The following is a 24848-nucleotide window of genomic DNA, read 5'->3' as shown; positions in this document are numbered from 1 at the left end:
AAAATAACGACAGTCTGCGGCTTTTCTTCTTTGGCCGCGCCGCGCGGCTTGTGGGGTCTTAATTCCCCGACCAGGGATCGAACCCGGGCCTTCGACAGTGACAGCGCGGAGCCCTAACCACTGGACCGCCAGGGAAGGCCCGGTCCGCGGCTTTCTGAAGCGTCCGCTTGGCTACGCAGGAAAGGCTTGGCCTCGGAGGACCTCGGGCGCCGGGGCCGTGGGGCTGGAGCCCCTGAGAGTCGGGAGGGTCCCGGGAGGGCCGGAGAGCAGGCTGAGGGCTGGGCTCCGCAGGGGCTCTGGCCGAAGGGCGTGGGGACCGAGAGGCGGGCTGGGGACGCAGTGGCGGGCAGGCATGGCCTCCCCACGGGCGGCTTGGCGAGGGCTTCGGAAGTCAGCGGACGCGGAGGACAGGCACCACCGGCGCCCCGGCCCTTTCCCTCAGAGCCCCCGGTGCCGACAGCCGCGCTCCCTCCGCGGGTCCGTGGGCGGCCGGTCGGGGCGTCTCAGGCCGGCTGCAGGGGCGCGGCGGCGGCGCAGCCCACTTTGTTGCTGAAGAGGCGCGAGAGGCTGCGCTTGGGGGCGGCGGGGCGCGGCGGCGGGGCGCGCGGGAGGCCGCGCACGTCCCAGAGGCGCAGCGCGCCGTCGTGCGAGGCCGTGTAGAGCACCTGGCCGTGCACCTGCAGGCGCGGGGCGTGGGCGGCGCTAGAGGGAGCGCGCCACCGCCCCCCGACCCCACGCCTCCCCGCAGCTACGGGGTCACGTAGGTGCAGGCCCCGCCCTGACTCGGGCCAGCAGCGGCCCGGGCCTCGGCGTGAGCCGCGAATGCCCAGGCCGCCGGATGGGGAAGGCTCAGCCCAGGGGACCTCGGCCCCAGGGAGGCTCTGCCCGCGGGGGAGCGCTGCTGCCTGGCCCCCCCTCCCCACTTCCCCTCCGAGGCAGAGGCGCAGGCGGGCTCGCCCTCGCTCAGCCAACCGGCCCCGGGGCCCCGGAGAGGGCGGGAGCGCCTACCTGGATGCAGTTGATGATGAAGGCGTGGCCGCGGAACACCCTCCGCAGCGCTCCTGACTGGGCGTCGAAGGCGCGCGCGCGGGCGTCCCCGCTGCCCGTGAACACTGTGAACACACGGCGGCACTTGCCTCCCGCCCGAGAGCCCTCGTCCCCTCGGGACTCCGCAGGGCGGGGGGCATGGATGGACAGGGCGGGGAGAGTGGCGGGCACCCTCTCCGGGACCCATCCACTCGCCTCCCAGGGATGTCATAATTGCAAATGGGAAACAGCAGAAGCCCCTTGAAAGGAAGGAGGTGGCACCTTCCCTGTCTCAGTACTTTCCTGTGAGTTCAGGGTGACGCCCAGGGGCCCGGAGGCGCCCTCTGTGGGCTGCAGCCGGCTCTGCAGGACTTCGGCTGCCCCACCGCCCTTGGGCTTCAGGTCAGCCTGCCAAGTCCTGCCAGGTGCTTCCACCCCTCCTGAGTAACACCTGGGCCCAGCTTCCCACTCTCAGGCCATTTGGTGGAAGCCTTTGGTGAAGCTTAGCTTCCCTACCGGGTGTTTCCCACAGCTCTGAAGCCCCTGCCTCGCGGGGGGGGGGGGGGGTCATCCCTCCCCCCGCACCATCTGAGCAGCCTCTTGGGACAAGGACCAACCAGAAACTCATTCCTCCCCCTCCTCAGCAATGAACCTGGCCCTCCAAACACAACCCAGCGCCTCCGGGGTTCACTAGAGGGCCCCTGCCCAACCTCTCCCAGGGGGAACTTCCCGATTCTGCCTCGCTTGGGCTTTTTCCTACGTTATAACTTAGTCCAAGAGTTCTCAAACTCCCGAGTGCAGGCTGGGCCGACCTGAGTTTCTGATTTAAGGAGGTCCGGGGTGGGGCCTGAGAACCTGCATGTCTAGCCAATTCCAGCTGCTACTGCTGGTCAGGGACCACGCTGACGGCACTGGCCAGAGAAACCCCGTCGCCCACTTACCATCTTAGCCCGGGTTCTCCCGGAAGCTGACCCTGACACTAGGTTTTGAGTGCAAACAGTTCATCTGGTAGGGCATTCCAGGAAGCGGGGAGAGAAACGGTAAGGAAGGACTCCCATGCAGCTGTGTTAGGGAGCGGGTGACTGCTGGGGGCCCTTGGGAGAAGGGATGGACCGGGTCTCAGAGTTGTTCCACCCAGGGACGAGGACACTGGGCTACTTATCCGTCAACTCCCAGCCCTCCCATGACCTGCCTCACAGGAAAACACCCTCAGGCAGAGGACCTCAGGTGCTGCAGCAGGAAGTTCCCCTTAGCCTGGTACCCATAGAATCTGCGACAGCCACCCAGCAGCCTGAGTGAGCCATAGTAAGCACCCCCGGGGGCTCCCCGTCCTTGGGGTGTCTATTCCTTATCCCATTTCCTGTGTCACCTGCCTAGTCCCAGGTTTGCTGCTAAAGCTACTAGTGAACGTGGACTTGGAGGGAAAGTTTCATTTCTCGGCCTCTTCAGCTCCTTTCCTGCCTTCCCCTCCACCAATGCACTGTGGTAACTGGGCATCCTGAGGGTGGGAATAGGGTCCAGAATTAGGTCTGATCATCCTGTAGCCTGTTGGCAAAGACCAAGGACCAAGTTCCTTAACGGCGGGCAGCAGGTAGGGTCCGTGGGATTTGCTGCAGCGGCAGGTTTCATCCCAGCCGCTGCCACGGGGAGGCGCTCTGTGAAACGTTCTTCTCTTTAAATTTGAGGGCCCCGACAGGAGCAGAGCCATAATCACATTTACAGGCTTGGACACGGGAACAGGAAAAAAATCATTTTTCTGCGTCAGACACCTAAATCCTGAGGGCATCTCATGCTCTATTTTCGGAAATCCATTCTATCTTCATCTAACACCTGTGCTGTGAAGTCAACTTGGATTTTCCACTGTGGCTCCTCCCCCACCCCAGTCTGCTCCCTGACTGCTGTGCTAAGAAGATGGTTCTCAGGCTCAGCTTCGCCTAGGGGGGGCTGGCTTCCTTCCTGCTGCAGAGGTGTATGTACGTGTGTGTGTGTGTGTGTGTGTGTGAGAGAGAGAGAGAGAGAGAGAGAGGGAGGGAGGGAGGGAGGACGCTGATGGCAAAATATAATATTGGGGATTGTTTTAGGAAAGAGATGTCCAGGAACCTGGGAGCCCCACTCCCATGTAGGTGCGGTGAGGTTGTGGGTTTTGCTTCCCCAGAACAGTGCCTGTCTTCTGTGTGCGTCTGGGGTGTAAACAACTGGCCAGTTGGACAGAGCCAGGAAAGCCCAGATGTGTGACAGTTTGAGACCTGTGGGACAGAGAGCTTGCTGACTACCCAGTAAGCCACAATGCCCTTCTTTCTTTCCAAAATAACCCTGATTAATCCTGGCAGCAGTATCCCCAGATAAGAGTTTTTATTATTCTGTCTCTTTTGCAGGCAGTGGCCAGAGATATATGCAGAAGTCTTTGGGTGGAGTCTCCAGGAAAGATCTTGAAAGGGGCCTACTCATCTAGCAGACACAACCTTTTGCCCTTCCCTCCTTTTCTTCCTGCCTGCCTAAAACATATGATGGCTGGAGCTCCAGCAGCTATCTTGAACCCTGAGGCCCCCCCTTAAAGATAGCCGATACATGCTAAGGATGATGAAGTGAAAAAAGGAACCTGGGTGTCTAACAATTTTGTGGAGCCATCCGTTCCAGCCTAGACCGCCAGCCTCTGAAATTCTTCTACCTGAGAGAAAAATAAACCACTATCTCATATAAATCCGTTATCTGGACTTTCTCTTATCTGTAGTCAAACCTAATGCCAAGTGAAGCCAAACCCATGCGGCCCTCAAGTCTGACTGGAGTTAAGTGGTGTCACTGTCTCGAGAATTAGAATGTGTCCTTGAGACCCGCTCTTGACCTGAGGTCCTCTGAACAAGCAGGTCGCTGCACATCCTAGCGGGGTAAAGGTGGGGAGGAGTCCCTACACCCTTATTTGGAACTTCTTTGGCTGGAGGAACAAACACATGCACTGAGGGGCCACAGCGGCCGCCCTTGGCCGCTGACCATACCTGAGTGGCAGCTGAGACTCAAAGAGGGAAGAGGGCAGTTAGAAGCAGCAGAGAGGTCTAGGCGTGCTGGGGGCGGGGCGTGAAGGGGACAGGCAGGCTGGGGCCACGGGGAGGGCGGGGTCACTTACAGGTGCCCGCGTGGTACTTGAGGGCGCTCACGCTGCGTCTGTGGGCCGCAAACGTGCGCACACGCTCGCCCGTGTCTGCCAGCCAGCACTTGACCGTCCTGTCGGCGCTGCCCGAGTACACGTGCCGGTTCACCAGCTGGGGGGGTGGGGAGGGAGGGTCGGCGCCGGACACGGGTACCGCTGACCGTAGGGGGCCCCCCGGAAGCCCCTCCAAACCTCTCTCTGTGGAACGTGGAGGGGCACATGCAGGTCTCAGTGGAGACACTGCGGACAAGCCAGAAATGCCCCTGCCCCTGGGTCGCCCCCCACCGCTACCCACTCCAGCACCCGCGGTCACGATGCTCCTCCCTTGCCCTCAGGGCCGCGTAGCTCGGGCAAGACCCGGCCTCAGATGCTGACTGGCCCTTGGCCAAGTCAGTGGCTCTGCTCTCAGCGGCTTCACCCGCAGACAGGGCTCACGCCAGACCCTTCCGTGCCGCTCAGACGCGGCCGTACGGCGCTCAGCACCCTAAGAGCGAGCAAGGCCCAGAAGACGTCGGCCAGCGCTGCCGCTACTACTGCCGGGTGCCTCTCGTTAGCAGTTTCCTACAGCTTGGCCCCCGGGAAGGTCCATGTGACTCCACCTGTAGCTACTTCTGTTTCCTGGTACTGTTCCAGCTGAGAACAGGGCACCCAGGGCAGGGCTTTCACACTGGACTTCTGCTTGGGGAAGGGAGATAGGAGAAAGCTCTAGAAGTAACCTGACTGACCACGGTGCGCGTAAGGTAGCCCTCCGCTGAGACCGGAGCTGGACACCCAGGGGCCATCATGGGGTCCTGCCCCCCTGCCCGCTCGTCACTGTCAGCTGGAATGGCATGCACACCCCTTCTTGGCATGGCAGGAGGTTAGGAAAGAGCCTGGGGGACAAGGGAAGGGCATGAGGAAACCCCCCTCCCAGGAGCACCCCTGCCAAGAGGGACAGGGCACTAGCGCGAGGGGAGCCCAAAGACAATTGGAATAATTCTGCCAATTTCCCTACAGCAAATAGCACGCAGCCCAGAGAGCACCCGACCAGCACAGCACCTCTGGTTGTTGGAGACACGGACGAGAACCAAAGGCTGGTGGGGAAGGGTGCTCAGCTGCCGTTAGCTGGCTGATGGCACCAGGCCTCCTCCCACTTTACAGGGCCCTGGAAGAGGAGGGCAGGCCACAAGCCCCCGAGACAGCCACCCAGGACGCCGCTGGGGCCCAGGGGCCGCTGGAGGCTTAGGAAAGATGAGGTCCTTCTCCCAGGGGCAGCAGGCGGCGGGCCTAGTTTGTTCTGCGGGATCTCAGTTCCCCGACCAGGGATGGAACCCGCGCCCCCTGCAGTGGAAGCGCGGAGTCCTAACCCCTGGACCGCCAGGGAAGCCCCTGGAAAGGGCATCCTTAACTCATCCCGAGTCCTCCTAGCTCGAGCACACACTACCTACCCATCTGGGCCACTTTCCACTCCCACAGCTGACTCCGTTTCCCCATATTACTTCCCCGTTTAAATCCCGGAGAACAGGACCCTGGCCCAGTGATCTTGCCACCCCACGGCCACAGCACAGGTCAAACTTGGCCTTGGGCCAATCGCTACGGCAGAGGGGGTAGAATCTCGAGGGACACGTATACCTCTTGGAGGCAGAGGCTGAGGGTGGACCAAGTGGGCGACAGGCCTGGCCTGCGTCTCTCAGGCCCTGCCCTCCGGTCCTACTGGGGTTACGACTGGCCCAGCCAATGGAGCCTGGCTTCTGGCCCCTCCCGCCGGCGGTCCACTCCCCGAGGACAGGGCCGCGTGCGGTGTCCGCACACCCGAGGGCTCCGGCAGGGTCCAGAACATCGCCCAGTCCTCCCTCCGTCTGCACCACCGTCGAGAAGGGCAGGGGAACCTGCCCGGCATCCCCACCTGCTCTCGGCCTTCGGGCCCCCCCTCCAGGCCTGTGCCTGGAGCCTGAATGTGGCCCAGCTTCCCCAGGTGCACGTGTGTCCTCGCCGTGCCGAGACCCCTGGGCACGTACCGCGCTCCCCTTTACAAGTCCTCTCTGTGCTGAACCCCCCTCATCTTCGGTGGGAAAGCTGCCCTCCAGGCCCCCTCCTCATGCTGCCCAGCCCCGTCTGCATCCTGCCCCCCAGGCCGATTGCCACTGGCCCCCAGTGTTTCGACTGTCCCCCCACCCAGCGTCACTCCCAGAGGCAGCCCCAGACCTCCAGGGACCACACTCTCCAAACTACCCACTGAGGCTCCCAGAGCTATAATAAGGGGAGTGGGTATGGGCAGCCTGTTTGAGATGGAGGCCCTAGTGGCACATCTAGGCCACTCGGCCTCTGCAGCTCTGTCTGCCCGGCCCCGTGAAGGAGGCGCTGAGCGTCCACAGCGGCCGAGACAAAGGGAAGACGCCTCCTGCTCATAGCGGGTGTCCTGATGACGCAGGGCCTGGCGCATGTGCTTAAAAAGCAGCACACTTTCAAAGCCCAGATCCTGAGCGCCGAGGCTGATAAGCGGACGGACGCCTCACTGCTCGCTCTGGCTGGTTTCCTGAACGGACACCCACGGGGAGCAGCAGGGCAGCCGGCGGAGACCAGAGAGGCTCAAGGCAGATGGGGAAAGCAGGACAGACCCTGACAGGGCGAGTCACAAAGGCCAGTCCAGCAGGACTCCCTCCCAGCAGCCAAGGCAGCTCCGAGAGGGCGGGACGGGGCTTATGGGCCCTCTCCCTGCGTGTGACCCACCCAAGCAGAGGGCAGGCCTGGGGCTCTGTAGCTGCGGCCCCAGGGGTGCGGCCTCGCCCTCCCCTCCGCTCGGCAGGCCACACGCACAGGGCAGCGGGAAAGCAGCAGCTGGGCCAGGTGCAGAGCACAGCCGGGCTCCGGGCACTCAGCCTCCTGTCGGAAGAGGCTCCCCGACTCCAGCGTGGTATGGGCCCAGACACACCTTCTGAAAGCTGCTTGTTAAAAGCACAGGTTGCATGTTCAGTCCTGGGTTCCAATCCCGTCTCTGCCCTTTACCAGCCGTGAGACCCTGGGCAAACTGCTTGCCCACCCTGAGCCTCCGTCTTCTCATGTACAGAATGAGAAACAATAGTCACCCTTACAGGTGGCCGTGAGGATTCAATAATGCACGCAGCCTGATGTAACCCGGGAGCCGGTACGTATCCCAAGAGGCAACAGCAAGCTCTGCTCCAGCCCCTCGGGCTTTGGCAGGACCGTGTTTTGTGGGAAAAGAACGGAGGGCCTGACGATGATGCTGCAGCCGGGCAGGTGCGTGCCCCGAGCCCTCGGGCTTCCCCGCAGCTGGCAGAGCCTTTCCTGTCCCTCTCTGGCTGTACTGGAAATGTTTATTTTAATATCTCATTTCAAAGGTGGGTCCATAGGGGTCCCTTTTACCGTTTGCTACACTTTATGTTTGAAATGTTTCATAACTAAAAATTAAAACATATGAAGGGACAGGAAAGAGTGTCCACTTTCTCCTCTTCACGTGGACCACCCAGCTGAGCCCAGACCCTGGGAGCCCCTCCGAAGAGCAGGGGTGAAGGAGCAGTCCCCCTCGGTGGTCAGCGGGCTTGACCTTGAGTTTGTTACTTGGAAGTGAGCCCTCTCCTCTGCTCTGGCCCACCTTCTCCGTAGGAGGCCTGTGCACTCCTGCTCTGCCCCCACCTGGCTTCTGGAACCCTCTGGGGTTGGCGTGCCTGACCCTGGATACACATCCCACAGTGAAGAGGAAAGGCAGAGGCCCCCCGGGGCTTGGCCGACGGTCCCGGGGACGGTCCCACATGGCCAGGGTCTCACAGGCTGGGGCCGAGACTGGCAGGTGGCCCTGCAAGTTTCTGATGGCAGCGGGGGACGTGGGGAAGCCCTTCTATTCAAGAGGCAGATCAGGAGGGGAGGGAAAGGGTCTTCCCCGACCCTACGGTGGGGAGAAGGAGGGACCCTGGAAAGCGGGCAAAGCCAGCACCCCCAAAGGTCACCCGCACGTGCGTCTCCCAAGTCGCGGTACACCTAGATCTGAGTTTGTACCGGGGAAACACAGCGGGGAGACGCGACGATACAGCGTCCAAGCTACAGGGGCCCTTGTGGCCCCCTCTGAGGGGACGTCATATCAAAGCAAAGGAAGCCTGCACGGCCGGGGGTCGGCGGGTCCTCCGTCTCTCGGGAAGGCGCCAGGCCATCTACTGTGGAGACGGTGGCCCTGGACCTTATCGTGCAGAATCGTAGCCCCCAACTACTCTGAAAAACGGGGGCTTTTCTGCCTCAGTCCCACCGTGGGGGCGAAGCAGGCTGTGACTTAACAGCTAATGAAGTAACTAACCAACAAACCGAATAACCGCACGTTTCCTGAGTCAAGCACCGCCGCTGCTGTGGCCCCAGCGCGTGTGCTGCCTTTGAGCCCGTCCTCTCAGGCTCTGTTTCAGGTCCGGCCTCTACCACGGGGCCCGCTGCTCCTGACACTGGGGGCGACCCTCCCCGCCCACGCCAACAGCGTGGGCCCTGCCTCCTTCCAACGCTGACCCCAGGGGCCTCCACACACTGCACCGTGCCCGTCCTCACTCGGCCCCCCTCCACCGCACAGCAGGGCCCTCTCCCCCCCAGCCCCCCCCCGGGACCCATCCTGGACAGACCCCGGTGTGTGCTCACGGGAACAACACTGACTTCACTCTGGGAGCTCCGCATCCCACCCCGGGAGCACCCCATACTAGGACCACCGCACACCAGCGGCACCCCACACTACGAGTTGGCCTGGCCTTCGTGCTTCTCACGGTCTCCTGAGCCCCCTCCTGCAGAGGTCCGGGCTCCCACCAGCTCTGCTCCAGGGCACATTCACTCCCACTGCTGGGCCGGACACGGGGCTCCGCGCCCTGCAGGCTGACTCCAACACGGGAGACGGACTTGCCCCCGGGCGGTACCAGCAGACTGAGCCCAGAGACCCCGCCCGTCCTCAGGAACCCAGAGCCCGTCCCTCCATGCCCCGCCCAGCACGCATCCCCCCTGCTCCCTGCACCCCTCTCCCCATCCCACACGGTGCTGCCTCCCAGGTGCCTCCCGGACCTCCCCTTGCCTCCCCAAACCCCGGGATCCGATACCGGGTGGCTTAGGGCCCTGCTGTACAGCACAGGGAACTCTACTCAGTACTGTAATGGCCTAGATGGGAAAAGAATCTAAAACAGAGTGGATATATGTGTATGCATAACGGATTCACTTTGCTGTACACCCGAAACGGACACATTACTGTAAATCAACTCTACTCCAATAAAAATTTTAAAAAATAAATCAAAGTTTAAAAAAAAAAAAAGAGAGAGAGAAAGAAACCAGGAGGGCAACTCTCAGCTCGGTAACAAGCAATCCCCCGCCCCGCCCCCCACCGCTAGGAAAACGCAATTTATCCAACCAAACAAACAAGGGCCCTCTGGCGTTCACCAGAGGCCAGAGATCATTCTGTCCAAGCAAAGGGGAGCCCTTGTCTACTCCACTGGTCCTGGGGCCCTGGGGCTGCCCTTCACCTCGAGAACCCAAAACGGGCCTCCTGGCCTGGCTCTCCAGGGCGCTGCCACACTCCGCTTCCCGTCACCTTGAGCCCAGCCCCATCGCTTCATCGGTGGCTCCCCGGAGGCTCAGTGCCTCTGAGCACTGCACCCCAACCTGCCCACCTCGGGTGTGGGAACTGGCCTGGAGAAGGGAAAGGGCTGTGGCCGTGACCCGGGCCAGGAACATCCAGACCCTAATATCTAGATAGAGGGAGGGACCATATCCTGCAGACATGCCCGCCCAGTGCAGGCCACACATCCTCATAGCAACACATGCTTCATAGCAACAGCATCACAGGCTGACGGGCCTCAAGAACAGGCTCTGCAGCAGGCGCCGCATCCGCTGTCAACTCACTAAATCCTCACGACAGCCCGGGGTGGGCATGGCTCCGTGTCCGTAATCCCTAACGCAAACCTCGGCCGACATGTTTCAGGAGTTTTCGGATTTGAGGAACACACTCGTGTTTCCACAGCAAAGGCACACGTAGCCCCAGGAAGTGAGATTAAACTTAACTACGAGCAGCCTCATATCAAAATGAGTTTTGATGCCAAGCCTAAGAAAAAACCTTCCTGTTTTTCAACTTTTGGATGTAGGGATTATGGACCACGGTTTGTGCGTAGACGTCATCCTCACTTCACAGGGAAAGAAACCAAAATCCGTGTGTTGGCAACAGCCCTAACCCTGGTATCTGTGAATGTGACTGTATTTGGAAATAGGGCCTTTAAGGACGTAATTCAGTTAAGATGAGGGCATTAGAGCGGAACCTCATCCAGTATGACTGGCGTCCTTACGAGAAGAGGGAAGCTGGAAGCAGAGAGAAGACAGTGTCAGGACACCGGGGCAATGGCCGTCTACGAGCCGAGGGGAGAGGCCTCAGAGGAAACCAACCCTGCTGACCCCTTGATCTCAGACTTGCGGCCTCCAGAACCGTGATCCAATCACTCTCTGCCGTTTAAGCCGCCCAGTCAGCGGTACTTTGTTCCACAGCCTGAGCTGACTGGTACACTGGGTGGGGCGGCGGCTCAGAGGAGGAGCCAGGGGCCTCCCTGGCAGCCAGGCCGGCCTCACCTCCAGACAGATGACGGAGCCCTGGTGCTCCTGGAACACACGCAGCTGCTGCCCGCTCAGGATGTCCCAGGCTCGGACGGTGGCATCCGTGCTGCCGGTGAAGGCCGTGTGGCCAGGCGTGGCCAGCACCAGGCAGAGCACGGCCCCTGTGTGGCCCCGCAGTGTCTGGTGGCAGCGGCCGCTGGCCACCTGCCAGACCTTGGCCGTGCCATCCGTGCTGCCCGTCACCAGGAGCCCCCTGGCCACGGCCTCCTCTGCGCACGGAGCCCCAGGGAGGTCCTGGGGGGCAGAGTAGGCCAGAGTCAGCACACAGTTGCGGTGGCCCCGGAACTCCCGGGCCACCTGCCCCTTGTCCACACTCCAGGCTCGAGCTGTCCGGTCGTAGGAGCTGCTGAAGAGCTGGTTGTTGGCGACCAGGATCCTGGTGGCAAGAGGGGAAGGGTCAGGGGTCAGAGCGCACAGGGCTGCCCGGCAGGCTGGCGTCTTATGTGTTCAATGAGCCCAGGTGATGGGTAAGAAGAATGAATGGTCCCAGTGACTGGGAGACCTGAGTCTGAGAAAATCTCAAGGCTGAGGAGTCTCGGGCCCCCTGCAGCAGGGGGGACAGTGAGGGAGCCAGGAGAGCCCATGGGTGGCGGGGGGGGGTGGGGGGTGGGCGGGGGCGGAGCAGAGCCTGCCACAAACAGTAACTATTCATGACTCCTATTCTCATTCTGATGGAGGCTAAGACTTTCCCGGCGGAAAATACACATCTGTCTCTAGCACAGAGCTCTGTGTGTAACTTCAAAGGGCACGAGGGTGGACCCTAATCTACACACCAGCCCCAAAGGGCTGCGGCCTGAACCTGGAATGGGGCGTGTCGTCTGTGTGGCCACAGAGGGGTCAGGACCCCCCATCTCAGTCTCAGAGGCACCTGGTGCCCCCTCTTTTAAAAGGTCTTGCCTGGGAGCCTAGCACGGGCAGGAGGCAAGATGGACACGGAACAGAGCAGAACTTCCTTCCGCGGCCTCTCACCTCCGGGCAGTTCCCGCTTCCCACAAGTCATTAAGGACGCAGCACAAGAAAAGCACACTCTCTACCGATGGCTTCTTCCCTAACGCCAGGAGGTACGGTTTGCACCACATGTGTGTTTCTAAGGGAAAGTGACGGCGTGGCGCCTCGGGTGATGTTCTGGAGGCCCAAGTCCTGCCGGGTGTGGCCTGTGACGGCAGGGATGCCAGGCCGGGCCGGTGCCCCCAGAAGCTCCCACACCCGGCCCGGCTCTGAAAACACGAGAAGTGTAGCCCACGTCCCCACCTCAGAGCCACCACGCATTTGTGAGCACAGTTACTTAATAATGCAAATATGCACCCACAGAGATGTTTAGAACAGCCAACTGCTCAAAAGCAGTGTGTGTGTGTGTGTGTGTGTGTGTGTGTGTGCATGAGCGCATATGTGTACTTGCGTGTGAACATGTGTGTGTTGGTGTGTACACTCAGGAGAGTCTACACCTGGCAGAGCATCGTTTCTAGCCTTAATTGTCCAGATTTACTTTTTGTTTTGTTTTGTTTTGTTTTGTTTTCTTTTTTTTTTTTTTTTTTTTTCCGGTATGCAGGCCTCTCACTGTTGTGGCCTCTCCCGTTGTGGAGCACAGGCTCCGGACGCACAGGCCTAGTGGCCATGGCTCACGGGCTTAGTTGCTCCGCGGCATGTGGGATCTTCCCGGACCAGGGCACGAACCCGTGTCTCCTGCATCGGCAGGCGGATTCTCAACCACTGCGCCACCAGGGAAGCCCCAGATTTACTTTTGAGGAGCCACTGATTCGTTTCCAGGTACAACCGGAGGGCCGGCTGGTCGCCTGAGAGGTGGCCTTCTTCCACTCACCCCATCCTCTGTCGGTCCTTCCAGCCGCTCCCAGCCTCACTAGAGGAGGCGCCCCAGACCCACACTTCTCCTCAGTCACAACGTTCTTTCTCAAGATAGCGTGTGGAAGAGGCCGGCGAGAGCTGAAACCCGGGTCCCGAGCCCAGCCCTCCTCCGCCCCGGCCTGCGTGGTGCTGGCTGGTCTCCCAGGTCCCCGGGCCTCGCCTGCTCTATCTAAGGGGTGTAGGGGGGGATAAAGGCTCAGCTGCAGGAGGCGGGGGCTGGGGCAGAGCTCTGTGGGGTCCCCACTGGGGTCCTTCTCCACTCAGAACCATCCTGAGCCAACACGACCCTTCTGCCTTTCTGTGCAGGGATGCTCCCCTGTTCCCGCCCTGTGGGAGCAGCGTTCCGTCTGCAGGCAGCTGGCGCTCCGGGCAGTTAATGATCGGGCTGAGCCGCCGTTTCCACCCACCGTGCGCCGGAACACTAGGCCAGACGGGTCCCACCCGGACCCGGGCTCCACAGAGCTCACGCTGCCAGCATCCCCTCTGGCTGAGAACATCCTTCCGTCCCTGCCCCCAACCCCGCCAAACGCCCGCCTGCACCGGGTCCTTTCCCTGCTTAGTTCGCTGCCCGGGCAGCTGCCCTTCCTGGCCAGTGAGGTCACGAGGGCCCCAAGCTGCAGAAATAGTGTCCAATTCATCTGATCACCGAGGAATTTCCATGGCTCAGCTCAGACCCAAACTCAATACGTTTTTGCAAAAATTCAAACCTCCATGAGAAGGAGGGTCTGGGATATCTTCAACAGCAACACGGAAAGGAGAGGTTTAACAACACTCCTCCTCCGAGCCCCCAGTCCACCATCAGGTACCAATTAAGCCATTTCCTCTGGAATTTGTTCCCTGGGTAGGAGCTGTAGCCTCCAACCCCTTTCCCTGCACCCAGCTGGGGGCGGCTGTGCTGCCAGGGCCATGGGAGGGCTTTCGGGCTCTGGTCTAAGTGTTGCTGGTGCCTCCCTGCCCCACCTCCGCCTCCCAACCCCCTAGCTGCAGCCCCGGTCAGTCAGCGCTCGCTGCGCTGGGGACACTGCTGTCCTTCCACTACTGTTGTTCCTGAGCACCTCCCCGCACGCCCACACGTGTTCTCCAGGGAAGCTAAGTTCCTCCAGGGCAGGGGCCCCACAGCCTACATCTCTGTCCCCTGGGACTCGGCCGGGTACCGTGAGGAGAGGCCGAGTCCTCCCCGCCTGGCAGGCACACCGACCTGTTCACAATGGACGTGTGTCCCCGGAACACCTGCAGACACTGCCCGGTCAGCACGTCCCACTTCCTGATGGTGCAGTCAGCACTGCACGTGAAGGCGGCTTCGTCCTCCAGCTGGCAGAAGGTCACGTAGCTTTCGTGCCCTGCAGATGACGGAGGCGGGGGGGGGGGGGGGATGTGAGCACAGCAGGGCACGCCAGCTCCTGTTTTTCTTTGAGAACGTTTGAGATGGGGAGGAAGGGAAGAAAGCAGGGGGCGGCGAGTGTTTGCAGCAAGTCCAGTAGTGTGACTAGCGCGTTGAAATGATGCTTTAAGTCTGGGAGAATCTCAGGAATCGTGGGAGCCAGGAGCAACTCAGGGGGCGCTTAGCCTGCCCCGGAATCCTTCCTCCTCCTCTCCTTCCCTCCCCCTTCTTAGTCACCTCCTTTTAGTCTTCTTCAAACTTTTCAGCTATTTGTATTCACTCAGTCATTCAACAAACCCCATGTTACAGAGGCAGGAAGTACAGAGGCCAAGGGCTTGGTCTTCGGAACCAGAATGCCTGGGCTAGCAGCCTGGTGCTGCTACTTGCTGCCCATGGGCAAGTTATTTCAGCTCTCTGTGCCTCGATTTCCTCACCTGAAATGGGGAGAGTGACAATGCCTATCTCACGGTGTTCCTGTGCCGGCTGTGTAAATGCTAGGTGTGAGCTGTTCTTAACGTTTTGGGAGAGACACTGTGGTAGGCTCTAGAATTGTGGCCCTAAAGAGAGCAGGTCCTAATTGCTGGAACCTAGAAATGTTACTTTTCTTGGAAGAAGACACATTTATAGATGCAATTAATTAAGGATCTTGAGACGGAGAGATTGTCCTGGATATCAGGGTGGGCCCTACATGCCATCACAAGCATCCTTATAAGAAGGAGGCTGGGCTTCCCTGGTGGCGCAGTGGTTGAGAGTCCGCCTGCCGATGCAGGGGACACGGGTTCGTGCCCCAGTCCGGGAAGATCCCACGTGCCGGAGCGGCTGGGCCCGTGAGCCATGGCCGCTGAGCCTGCGCGTCCGGAGCCTGTGCTCCGCAACGGGAGAGGCCACAGCAGTGAGAGGCCCGCGTACCACAAAAGAAAAAAAAAAAAAAAAAAAAAAAAAGGAGGCTGAGGGACTTCCCTGGTGGTCCAGTGGTTAAGACTCCGTGTTCCCAATGCAGGGGGCCCAGGTTTGACCCCTGGTCAGGGAACTGGATCCTGCATGTCGCAACTAAGAGCCCACATGCTGCAACTAAAGATCCCACATGCCACAACTAAAGATCCCTCATGCCACATCTAAGACCCAGCACAGCCAAATAAATAGATAAATACACACATAGAGGAGGCAGAGGGAGATCTGAGGACACAGAGAAGGCACCATGAAGACAGAGCAGAGACTTGCGGGTGCTGGCCCTGAAGACCGGAGTGATGTGGCCACCAGCCAAGGGGTGCAGCAGCCATCAGAAGCTGCAAAGGCAACGGCATTCTCCCCTACAGGTTGCAGAAGGAACCCAGCCCTGCCAACCCCTTGATTTCATCCCAGCGACACTGATTTTGGACTTTTGGCCTCCAGACTTGGGCCAGAATAAACTTGTTTTAAGGAAACCCAGTGTGATCACCGGTCATAGCAGAGCAGCCGCAGGACACAAATACAGACACAGAGATAATTAAAACACATTCCCCGCCTTCAAACAGAGCAGCCAGCCCAGAGGGAGGGACAGTCAGCTGAGCTTGATACGTGCTGGGACAGAGCATGACGAGGGTCGACAGAGCAGAAGCCTGGGTGTGGCAGGCAAGGCAGGGTCTACGTGCGTGCGGTACCTGTGCCCGTGTCCTCGTGTCCTCGGGAGAAGAGGAAGAGCCTCTGGGAGAGAAGCTAGCACACGCCAAAGCGGGAGGGGCCAGAATTCAGGCATTTGGCAGAAACAGTGGATTAAGTAGACACAGTGAGGGTGGAGGTCTGGGACGGGGGGAGGGCCCCGCAGCCTGGGGTCTCGGCCAAGTACACCCGGTCATCCTCTTACGGGGCAGCTGTCAGATCTTTTGACTCTCACCCTGGCTGTGGGGTCGATGTTTACCCCTCAACCATTATTAAGCAGCCCAGGAGTCCTCCATCCTTGGACACAGTAGGGACTGTTTTTCAGGTAAAAGTGTTTCCATCTCGGATATAAGCACTTCCAACAGCAAACTGAAGCTGACTCTATTGGAGAAGAATTCAGGGACCAGAAAATCAATGGAAGCAAAGGAATGTTAGACCTAAGAGCCATTTCACAGACGAGGAGACTGATGAATTCAAATAATAACACGTGGGGGCGTCCTATTTATTACTCTAAGGATTTCGATCAGATTTTAAAATTTCATCTAGATATCTGGTATCTTGTACACGGGGATTTAGAATCTCCTGGGTAGTTTCAAGCTGATTCACACTTTTTTTTTTTTTTGGCCCTGGGGTCAAGCTTAGCTTCTCTTGGAAGATCCCAACTTCCTGGGTTCTAAGAAACAGAATTTTTTTTAAAGTAAGAAAGAAACGTTTTCCCATCTTCTTGGATAGCACATACCAGGCCTCTAGGAAAACAACATTTGCGTAAATTAAGTAAACACGGAAAGAGGCTGCAGACTGTTTCCCTCAAAGTACGCATCAGTTTAAAAGTCGAGGGCGGGGCTTCCCTGGTGGCGCAGTGGTTGGGAGCCCGCCTGCCGATGCAGGGGACACGGGTTCGTGCCCCGGTCCGGGAGGATCCCACGTGCCGCGGAGCTGCTGGGCCCGTGAGCCGTGGCCGCTGAGCCTGCGCGTCCGGAGCCTGTGCTCCGCGACGGGAGAGGCCACAGCGGTGAGAGGCCCGCGTACCGCACCAAAAAAAAAAAAAAAAAAAAAGTCGAGGGCAAATGTTTTTGGCAAAACACAGCCCAGCTTTTTGCCAACCCCAAAATGTTTATAGAATATTTGAGGATTCTCAACGAGCTTTCCCGGAGACCAGATCAGCCATCAGGAGGGGTCGGGAGGGCTCGCACCGTGGGAGGAGTCCCCAGTGCTAAACAAGGCCGGGTGGGCTCCCTCGGGGTGTCACTCCCATTCCAGCTCCTTCCGTCCCATCTCAACAGCATCTGAGCAGGAAGGCAGAGTGTCATATGAACCCGTCAATCAGGCCAAGAAAAACACTGACAATCCAAGTGTAGCACCTAGACTCGGTGAAACTGCAGCCGTTAACCAAGTCCGCGAGAGTGGGACAGCTTTTCTGATATGCAGAAGTAAAAAAAAGGGTACATACACTGATTGCAAATCAACAGAAATACAAACAGACTTGAAGAAAAGACGTGATAATAAAAAGAAGTTTTTCCATGTAAAAAAACTCATCCCCGAAGCTGGGCCAGGCTGACCCTCCGCCCCCTCAGGGGCCTGGCCAAGCTGGCGGGGGTCCCCGCGTCCATCAAGGCTCTCCCCCCGCACAAGCCCCTTCTCCAGCACAAGACGCCCATCTCACATCTGACAACCCAAGGGAGCGATCCGGGCTCAGAGCCCTTGCAGCATAGGGGCCCTGGGGGCTGCGGAGCGCGCCCCCGACTATAATCCGCAGACCAATGACAGGGCTCCACCGCCCCGGCAGGATCACCGGGGGTGGAGGAGCGAGGGCTCGGAGAAGGGAGGGCCCATCACGTCTCCAGGGACCATGGCGCCTCGGCCACAAGCTGTTGGAATTGTGCAGAATAATCAAGAAAGCCGAACTAAAAATAAATATTTTCGAAGGGATGTAGAATGCAGATAAAATGCGGTTATTATGTTCAAAAGAACATGCTGAGGCTCAGGGTTTCCTGCCAAGGTAGCCGGCCCTGTCTCCCGGCTTGCACTGCCTTGGACCTGCCGGAGGTTTAGAGTCCAAGCGCCCCCTCCCCATGCAGCAGCAGCTCGCCGCGCTGGGGACCGGGGCCTGCAGGGGCAGAGGGGCCTGGAGTGGGCATGGCCCAGCTGAACACGCCTTCAACTCAGCATGAAAAGCGGGGCCTCCTCTCGCCCTGCTGCTCCTGGAGTCTTTCGTCTGCCCCCCCCCCGGGGGGGTCCTCGTCTTCTCCAGCCTGCTCCCTGCAGCGCCCTCACCCGCCGTGGGCTCCCAGTCTCCACGGCTGCCCGCAGGGTTCAGACGGCGGGAGCCCCAGGAGGGGTCTCTAGCTCAGGATAGGCTGGCCGGGGCCCTCAAACCACAGTCACGCCTCCCTGGAGGGAGCCCCCTCCCCAGCTGTTTCCAGGCGGCAGCGACCGCTCCCACCCCCCCTCCTTCGGGCCTGGGGATGGTGACAGCTCCTCTGGTACTCGCCCTAAGTACAGTGCTTCCCCACACTCTGCCCACATCTTACAAGCGTCCTTTTATTAGACTCTCCTTGAGTTACCATTCTGAGATGCCAGTTGTTCCCTGCTGTTGTCTGAGCACGGGGGCCCTGGCTGGAATGGACAGGGTCTGCCAAAGCCACTGAGGACTCAGGCTTGGGCCACCCGCCCCCAAGCTCCCAGCCCGGGCTGATGCTCTGGTCGCTGCTGCCACCACGGGGCCTGTCCTCAGAGCAGCTTCTCCTGCTCCGCAACCGTGACCAAACTGCTCTCCCGCCTCCATCCCCGTTCTCCTTAATCCTCACCCACAGGGGGCGCTCGCCTACCCCCGACGGTGGTCTCCGCAGAGCTTTAGAGTGAATTTTGCCAGTGTGGGCTTCCTTCACATCCGTACTTAACAAACTGTTTTTTGATGGAATTTTTCCTTGACCAGGACAAAGTTAATAACGATTTGTTTATGTCTGAGAGCCTTCCCTGTGCTCCCACGTGGCCGTTTAAAAATATGTATAAGATGATTCAGCAATCCCACTTCTGGGTGTAGACCCAAAAGAATGGAAAGCAGGGCCTGGAAGAGATATTTGCACACCCGTGTTCACAGCTGCATCACCCACCATGGTCAGGAAGTGCAAGCAGCCCAAGTGTCCCCCGACGGATGACGGACAAAGAAGACGTATAAGATCCACACGGCAGAACGGCACTCGGCTCTCAAAAGGAAGGACATTCTGGCCCACGTGCTACAACCTCAGGGACATTGTGCTGAGTGAAATGAGCCAGTCACAAAAAGACAACTAGTGTGTGACCCCACGTACACAAGGTACCCAGAGGAGTCAGGTTCCTAGAGGCACAAAGTAGAACAGTGGGTGCCTGGAGCTGGCGGAGGGAGGAATGATGAGGTTATTGTTCAGAGGGGACGGTTTCAGTTTTACAAGAGGAAAAAATCCTGGAGGTGATGGTGGTGATGTCTGCACAACATTTTGAACGTTTAATGTCTCTGAACTGTATATTAAAAATGCCTAAGATGGTAAATATTATGCTGTGTGTTTTTTAGAACAATAAAAAATTGTCTCAGTTCCAGGCCCTCCTGGGCCAAGAGGTGAACCCTGACTACCGCCCCAGCCCACCAAGTTCCTGCTCTTCTGAAGTGCACACAGCCCCTTAGTTAAGCGATCGTTCTCTCAATCCAATCTGCAAATTCCCTGGGGCGGGATCCGAGACTCTTGCACCTTTGAATAGGACACGGGCACACAGCGCAAGTCAAGCCAACAGGCAGGTGAGTGGGGGAAGGGCTCTGGACCCAGAGGGAGGAGCGCAGAGGGCTGGCAAGCCTCCGTTTCCTCATCTACAAAATGGGATGATAAAGAGTTGTGGGAGGCAAATGAGGAAGAGCTTTGGAGCTGGCACGGCACAGGGCCAAGGGATGCTGTTATTCACTTCGGGCATGAAGGACAAGACAGAGAATACAATGAGCTAGGAACTCTTTATTATCTGGCTTCATGCCCACCGTGACCTTACGAGGTTAGGTTCCTCTTGTTATCACCCCCAATTCACAGATAAAGAAACTGAGGCGCGGGACTTCCCTGGTGGTCCAGTGAGTAAGACTCTATGCTCCCGATGCGGGGGACCCGGGTCCGATCCCTGGTCGGGGAACTAGATCCCACACGCATGCCGCAACTAAGAAGCCCTCGTGCTGCAACTAAGGATCCCGTGTGCCGCAACTAAGACTCGGCGCAGCCAAAGTAAATAAATAAATAGGGCTTCCCTGGTGGCGCAGTGTTCAAGAATCCAGCTGCCAATGCAGGGAACATGGGTTCGAGCCCTGGTCCGGGAAGATCTGGGAAGATCCTCTGGCCCCTAGCTGCTTCTGCACCGTGAGCTCGTCTGCAGAAGGAAAACGCGTGGCAGGAGCTGCCAACCCAGGCTGCTCTGCCCGAGAAATCCAGGCCTGACCCACCAACAGGCTCTCCTTTGAAGCCTTCTGTGGGCCCCAAGCTGTGCAAGGGGCTGGCACTCACCCCGAGGTGGCAGTTTCTACGATGGCAGTGGAAAGAGCCTGGATTTGGAGTCAGGAGACCTGCAGGGTCTGCCGCTGATCAGCCGTGTGGCCCCAGGGGAGCACAGTTTCCCTGCGACTCTGTCCTGCCCAGAGCAGGGGCCACACAGTGGGCGAGAAGCAAGACGTGGAAGCAACCTGAATGTCCACCGACAGATAAATGGATAAAGAAGATGCTGTGTGAGGGCTTCCCTGGTGGCGCAGTGGTTGAGAATCTGCCTGCTGATGCAGGGGACGCGAGTTCGAGCCCTGGTCCGGGAAGATCCCACATGCCGTGGAGCAACTAGGCCCGTGAGCCACAACTACTGAGCCTGCGCGTCTGGAGCCTGTGCTCCGCAACAAGAGAGGCCGTGATAATGAGAGGCCCATGCACCGCGACGAAGAGTGGTCCCTGCCTGCTTGCCACAACTAGAGAAAGCTCTCGCACAGAAACGAAGACCCAACACAGCAAAAATAAATAAATAAATAAAATTAATAAACTCCTACACCAAACATCTTCTAAAAAAAAAAAAGATGTGGTGTGTACACACACACACACACACACACACACACACACACACACACACACACTGGAATACTACTCAGCCATCAAAAAGAATAAAATAATGCCATTTGCAGCAACATGGATGGACCTAGAGATTATCATACTAAGTGAAGTAAGTCAGAAAGAGAAAGACAAATACCATATGATATCACTTATATGTGGAATCTAAAATACGATACAAATCAACATATCTACGAAACAAAAACAGACACACAGACATAGAGAACAGACTTGTGGTTGCCAGGGGTGGGGAGGGAAGGAAGGGGAATTTGGGATTAGCAGAGGCAAACTATTATATAGAGAATGGATAAACAACAAGGTCCTACTGTATAGCACAGGAAACTATATTCAATATTCTGTGACAAACCCTAATGGAAAAGAATATATATAAATATATATGTATAACTGAGTCATTTTGCTGTACAGAAGAAATTAACACAACATTGTAAGTCAACTATACTTCAATAAAATTTTTAAAATAAATAAATAAACTGCTGTCAATTGTTCTTAATTTTTTTTTTTTTTGGCCGTGCCACACAGCTTGTCTTAGTTCCCCAACCAGGGACTGAACCCTGACCCTCAGCAGTGAAAGCGCAGAGTCCTAACCACTGGACCGCCAGGGAATTCCCTAAACTGCTGTCAGTTCTATCTACCTCACAGTTGCAAGGGTTAATAACATAAGAAACATGTACTTAGAACGTTATTTATAAAATATAGGGCACTAAAATGTCAAGACATTTTTATTAATATTTCACCGATACAAAAAAAATCCTATGGACTTCCCTGGTGGCGCAGTGGTTAAGAATCCACCTGCCGGGCTTCCCTGGTGGCACAGTGGTTAAGAATCTGCCTGCCAATGCAAGGGACATGGGTTCAAGCCCTGGCCTGGGAAGATCCCACATGCCGCGGAGCCACTAAGCCCGTGCACCACAACTACTGAGCCTGAGCTCTAGAGACCGCAAGCCACAAGTACTGAGCCCACATGCCACAACTACTGAAGCGTGCGCACCTAGAGCCCATGCTCTGCAACAAGAGAAGTCACAACAATGAAAAGCCCACACACAGCAACGAAGATCCAACACAGCCAAAAATAAATAAATTAATTAAAAAAAAAAAAAGAATCCACGTGCCGATGCAGGGGACACGAATTTGATCCCTGGTCCAGGAAGATCCCACATGCCACAGAGCAACTAAGCCCGTGTGCCACAACTACCGAACCCGTGCACCACAACTACTGAAGCCCGTGCGCCTAGAGCCCGAGCTCTGCAACAAGAGAAGCCACTACAATGAGATGCCCGCGCACCGCAATGAAGAGTAGCCCCTGGGCTTCCCCGGTGGCGCAGTGGTTGAGAGTCTGCCTGCCGATGCAGGGGATGCGGGTTCGTGCCCCGGTCCGGGAGGATCCCACGTGCCGCAGAGCGGCTGGGCCCGTGAGCCATGGCTGCTGAGCCCGCGCATCCGGAGCCTGTGCTCTGCAACGGGAGAGAGAGAGAGAAAGCCCGCGCAGCAACGAAGACCCAACGCGGCCAAAAAAAAAAAAAAAAAAAAATCCCACAGAGGAGCAGTTGGCAGGTCCTTGCTTACCGTGGGGACCACGCAAGGCTTATCACACACCCAAAATGACCCTCTCACAAGTCTATTAGTGCGATTTCAGCATAAGGAAAGGTTATTTTGTCCCCTCTGTCCTTGATGATTCTTAAAGTGCAAACCCTTGTAAAAGAAACGACCCTGTCAGCAGTTTTTCCATTCGATAGCATTTTCCCTTGGAGTGGGAAGGCCTCCAACTAGGGCAACAGAGGGTCTAGCGTGGCCTTGCTAGGAAGCACGTTCTGGTGTCCTGCGGGGACGAGCCGCTGTGAGGGTCACTAAAGTGGGTGTGAAGGGGACTTGCCAGGCACAGAGGCAGGTGAGGATGGCAGCGCTGGGCAGGGCTGTGGGCTCTGGGGATGGAGCCAGGTGCCTGCCAGGCCAGAACCACCCTGGAAAGGACTGGAGCTTCCTGAGGCAGTAACTGGCCTACAAACTGGGCTCCCACAAGGGGTCCCAGGCCCAGGACTCCCCGGGCCAGCTGGTCATCAGAGTCACCTCACAGCTTGTTAGAAATGCCAATTCTGGAGTCCTACCCCCCAAAGGCTCAGTGAAACCCAGACCTAGGAACCTGCGTCTCTGAAAGCCCTTCAGATACTGTTCTCATGTCTGGAAAGCAATACACACTGGATTTAAATTTTCTAACAGATCTATGCCTTGCAAGTGTGTGTGACTGTCTGTGCGTGGTGGCCGACTCCCCATTATCTACCCCAGCTCCCAAATAGCAGGCAGTCCAAAATGCATCCCTACTGAGCTTTGAGATATCGACCATAACTGCTTTGATGTAAAACCAACAGGGTGGGACTTCCCTAGCGGTCCAGTGGTTAAGATCCGCCTGACAAGGTAGGGGACACGGGGTCGAGCCCTGGTCTGGGAAGATTCCACATGCCGCGGACCAACTAAGCCCGTGCGCCACAGCTACTGAAGCCCGCATGCCACAACTACTGAAGCCTGTGCACCTAAAGCCCGTACTCCGCAACGAGAGATGCCACCGCAATGAGAAGCCCGCGCACTGCAACGAAGAGTAGCCCCCGCTCGCCGCAACTAGAGAAAGCCCACACACAGCAGTGAAGACCCAACGCAGCCAAAAAATAAATAAATAAAAAATAAAAATAAAACCAACAGGGTGGGACTTCCCTAGTGGTCCAGTGGTTAAGACTCTGCGCTTCCACTGCAGGGGGCACAGGTTTGCTCCTCGGTCAGGTGGGGAACTAAAATCCCACAAGCCTCATGGCCCAGCCAAAGATAAATAAATAAATAAATAAAATAAAATGAAAAGAAGAAAACCAGCAGGGTCACGATCAGCCAGTACGGAAGCTAATTTACTCCCTGTGCCTAGATGAGCCAGGAGGCCTGGGGCAGGCCACCCAGGATTTGCTGATTATGGTGGAAAAACCAGCAGTGAAAAATAACTGTGCACACAGTGCAGGCAGCCTGGTGCTTCCACAAGGGGCTATAGGAGCCACTCAGACAACAGAGGGACCTCACAGTCCTGTGCTGCAGGCATGTGACAGGGACCCGAGGTAAGAAAAACATCCACCTCCCCTTGAGTAAGCCACAAATATAAATCGGTGTGGGTGTATTGATAGGGCTCTTTCATAAGACAATATTTACGCCTATGTGTATCTCCTGCTATTTCATGGAGTTTCCAAACATGCGAAATTGCGGGTGAAATGAGGCAGCGAGAGAGCAGGGCAGGGGGGTCGAATGAGGGAGGGGGTTTTCGACTCTGCCCCCACCCCCCATGGGCTGTGTAAACCGCTGGCGAACTACTTAACTCCGTGCCTCAGTTCCCCTGGCTGCACGAGTGGTGCGAAAACGCTACCACACCATGCGGAGTGCATGCACTCCGTAGCGCCCAGGCCGATTAACAAGCCACCGTTGTGACTACAAAGGCCCCGAGAGAGGAAACGTTCAGCCAAAGGTCACAAGGCCAGTGAGAGACGAGGGAAGCTGAAAGGGCAGAGCTGCGATTTCTTTTTGTTTGTTAAAACTGCGGTGATGGAAGGGATTTCACCCAGCGGTTGACAGGTCATCTGCGCCCTCGCAGCCTCGCCCCTCGGCTCACTGGCCCGTATAGTAGCCCCTCTGCACTCCCGCCCCACCCATTGCTCTTCCACGAGGGTCCGCGATGGGCGCGGGCTGGACTTCGGGGAAGGGGTCTGCGGACAAAAGCGCCCAGGTCTGAGGCAGGCGGGCGGCAGAGAGGAGGACAGAGCGAGAGGTCGGAGGACGCGGCCAAGCGGGTCTACCTTGCAGGAGGGCGCAGCACTGGCCGTCCGCGGTGCTCCAGAGTCGGGCCGTGCCGTCCTCGCTGCCCGTCAGCAGGCGCTGCCCGTCGGGGCTCAGGCTGAGCCAGTTGATGCCCCCGCGGTGGTCCGCGCAGACCCTCAGGGCAGACCCTCCGCCCCCCATCCCGCCGGTCGGGCGGCGGACTAGGAGGAGGCTGCGCCCCGCTAGGGAGGGGCGCCCGGGTATCCTCGCCGCGGCTGCCTGTGGC

At 58.0% G+C, this 24848-nt stretch overlaps 1 protein-coding gene across 1 annotated transcript; it reads right to left on the bottom strand.

Annotated features, from left to right (window-relative positions):
* Nucleotides 1-432: 432 nt before the first annotated feature.
* On the bottom strand, nt 433-24763 carry WDR86 (WD repeat domain 86). Its single transcript, XM_059074136.2, has 6 exons — nt 24601-24763; nt 13845-13986; nt 10739-11159; nt 4148-4283; nt 1009-1112; nt 433-677 (listed from the first exon to the last, which is right to left on the bottom strand). The coding sequence occupies exons 1-6, from the start codon at nt 24761-24763 to the stop codon at nt 504-506; spliced, it is 1140 nt and encodes a 379-aa protein (XP_058930119.1). The 3' UTR covers nt 433-503.
* Nucleotides 24764-24848: the final 85 nt, after the last annotated feature.

The sequence above is a fragment of the Kogia breviceps genome, chromosome 9 (assembly GCF_026419965.1).
Source record: "Kogia breviceps isolate mKogBre1 chromosome 9, mKogBre1 haplotype 1, whole genome shotgun sequence".
Lineage (NCBI taxonomy): Eukaryota > Metazoa > Chordata > Mammalia > Artiodactyla > Physeteridae > Kogia > Kogia breviceps.
Note: the sequence above shows the minus strand (reverse complement) of the source record. Positions and strands in the feature narration are given on the sequence as shown.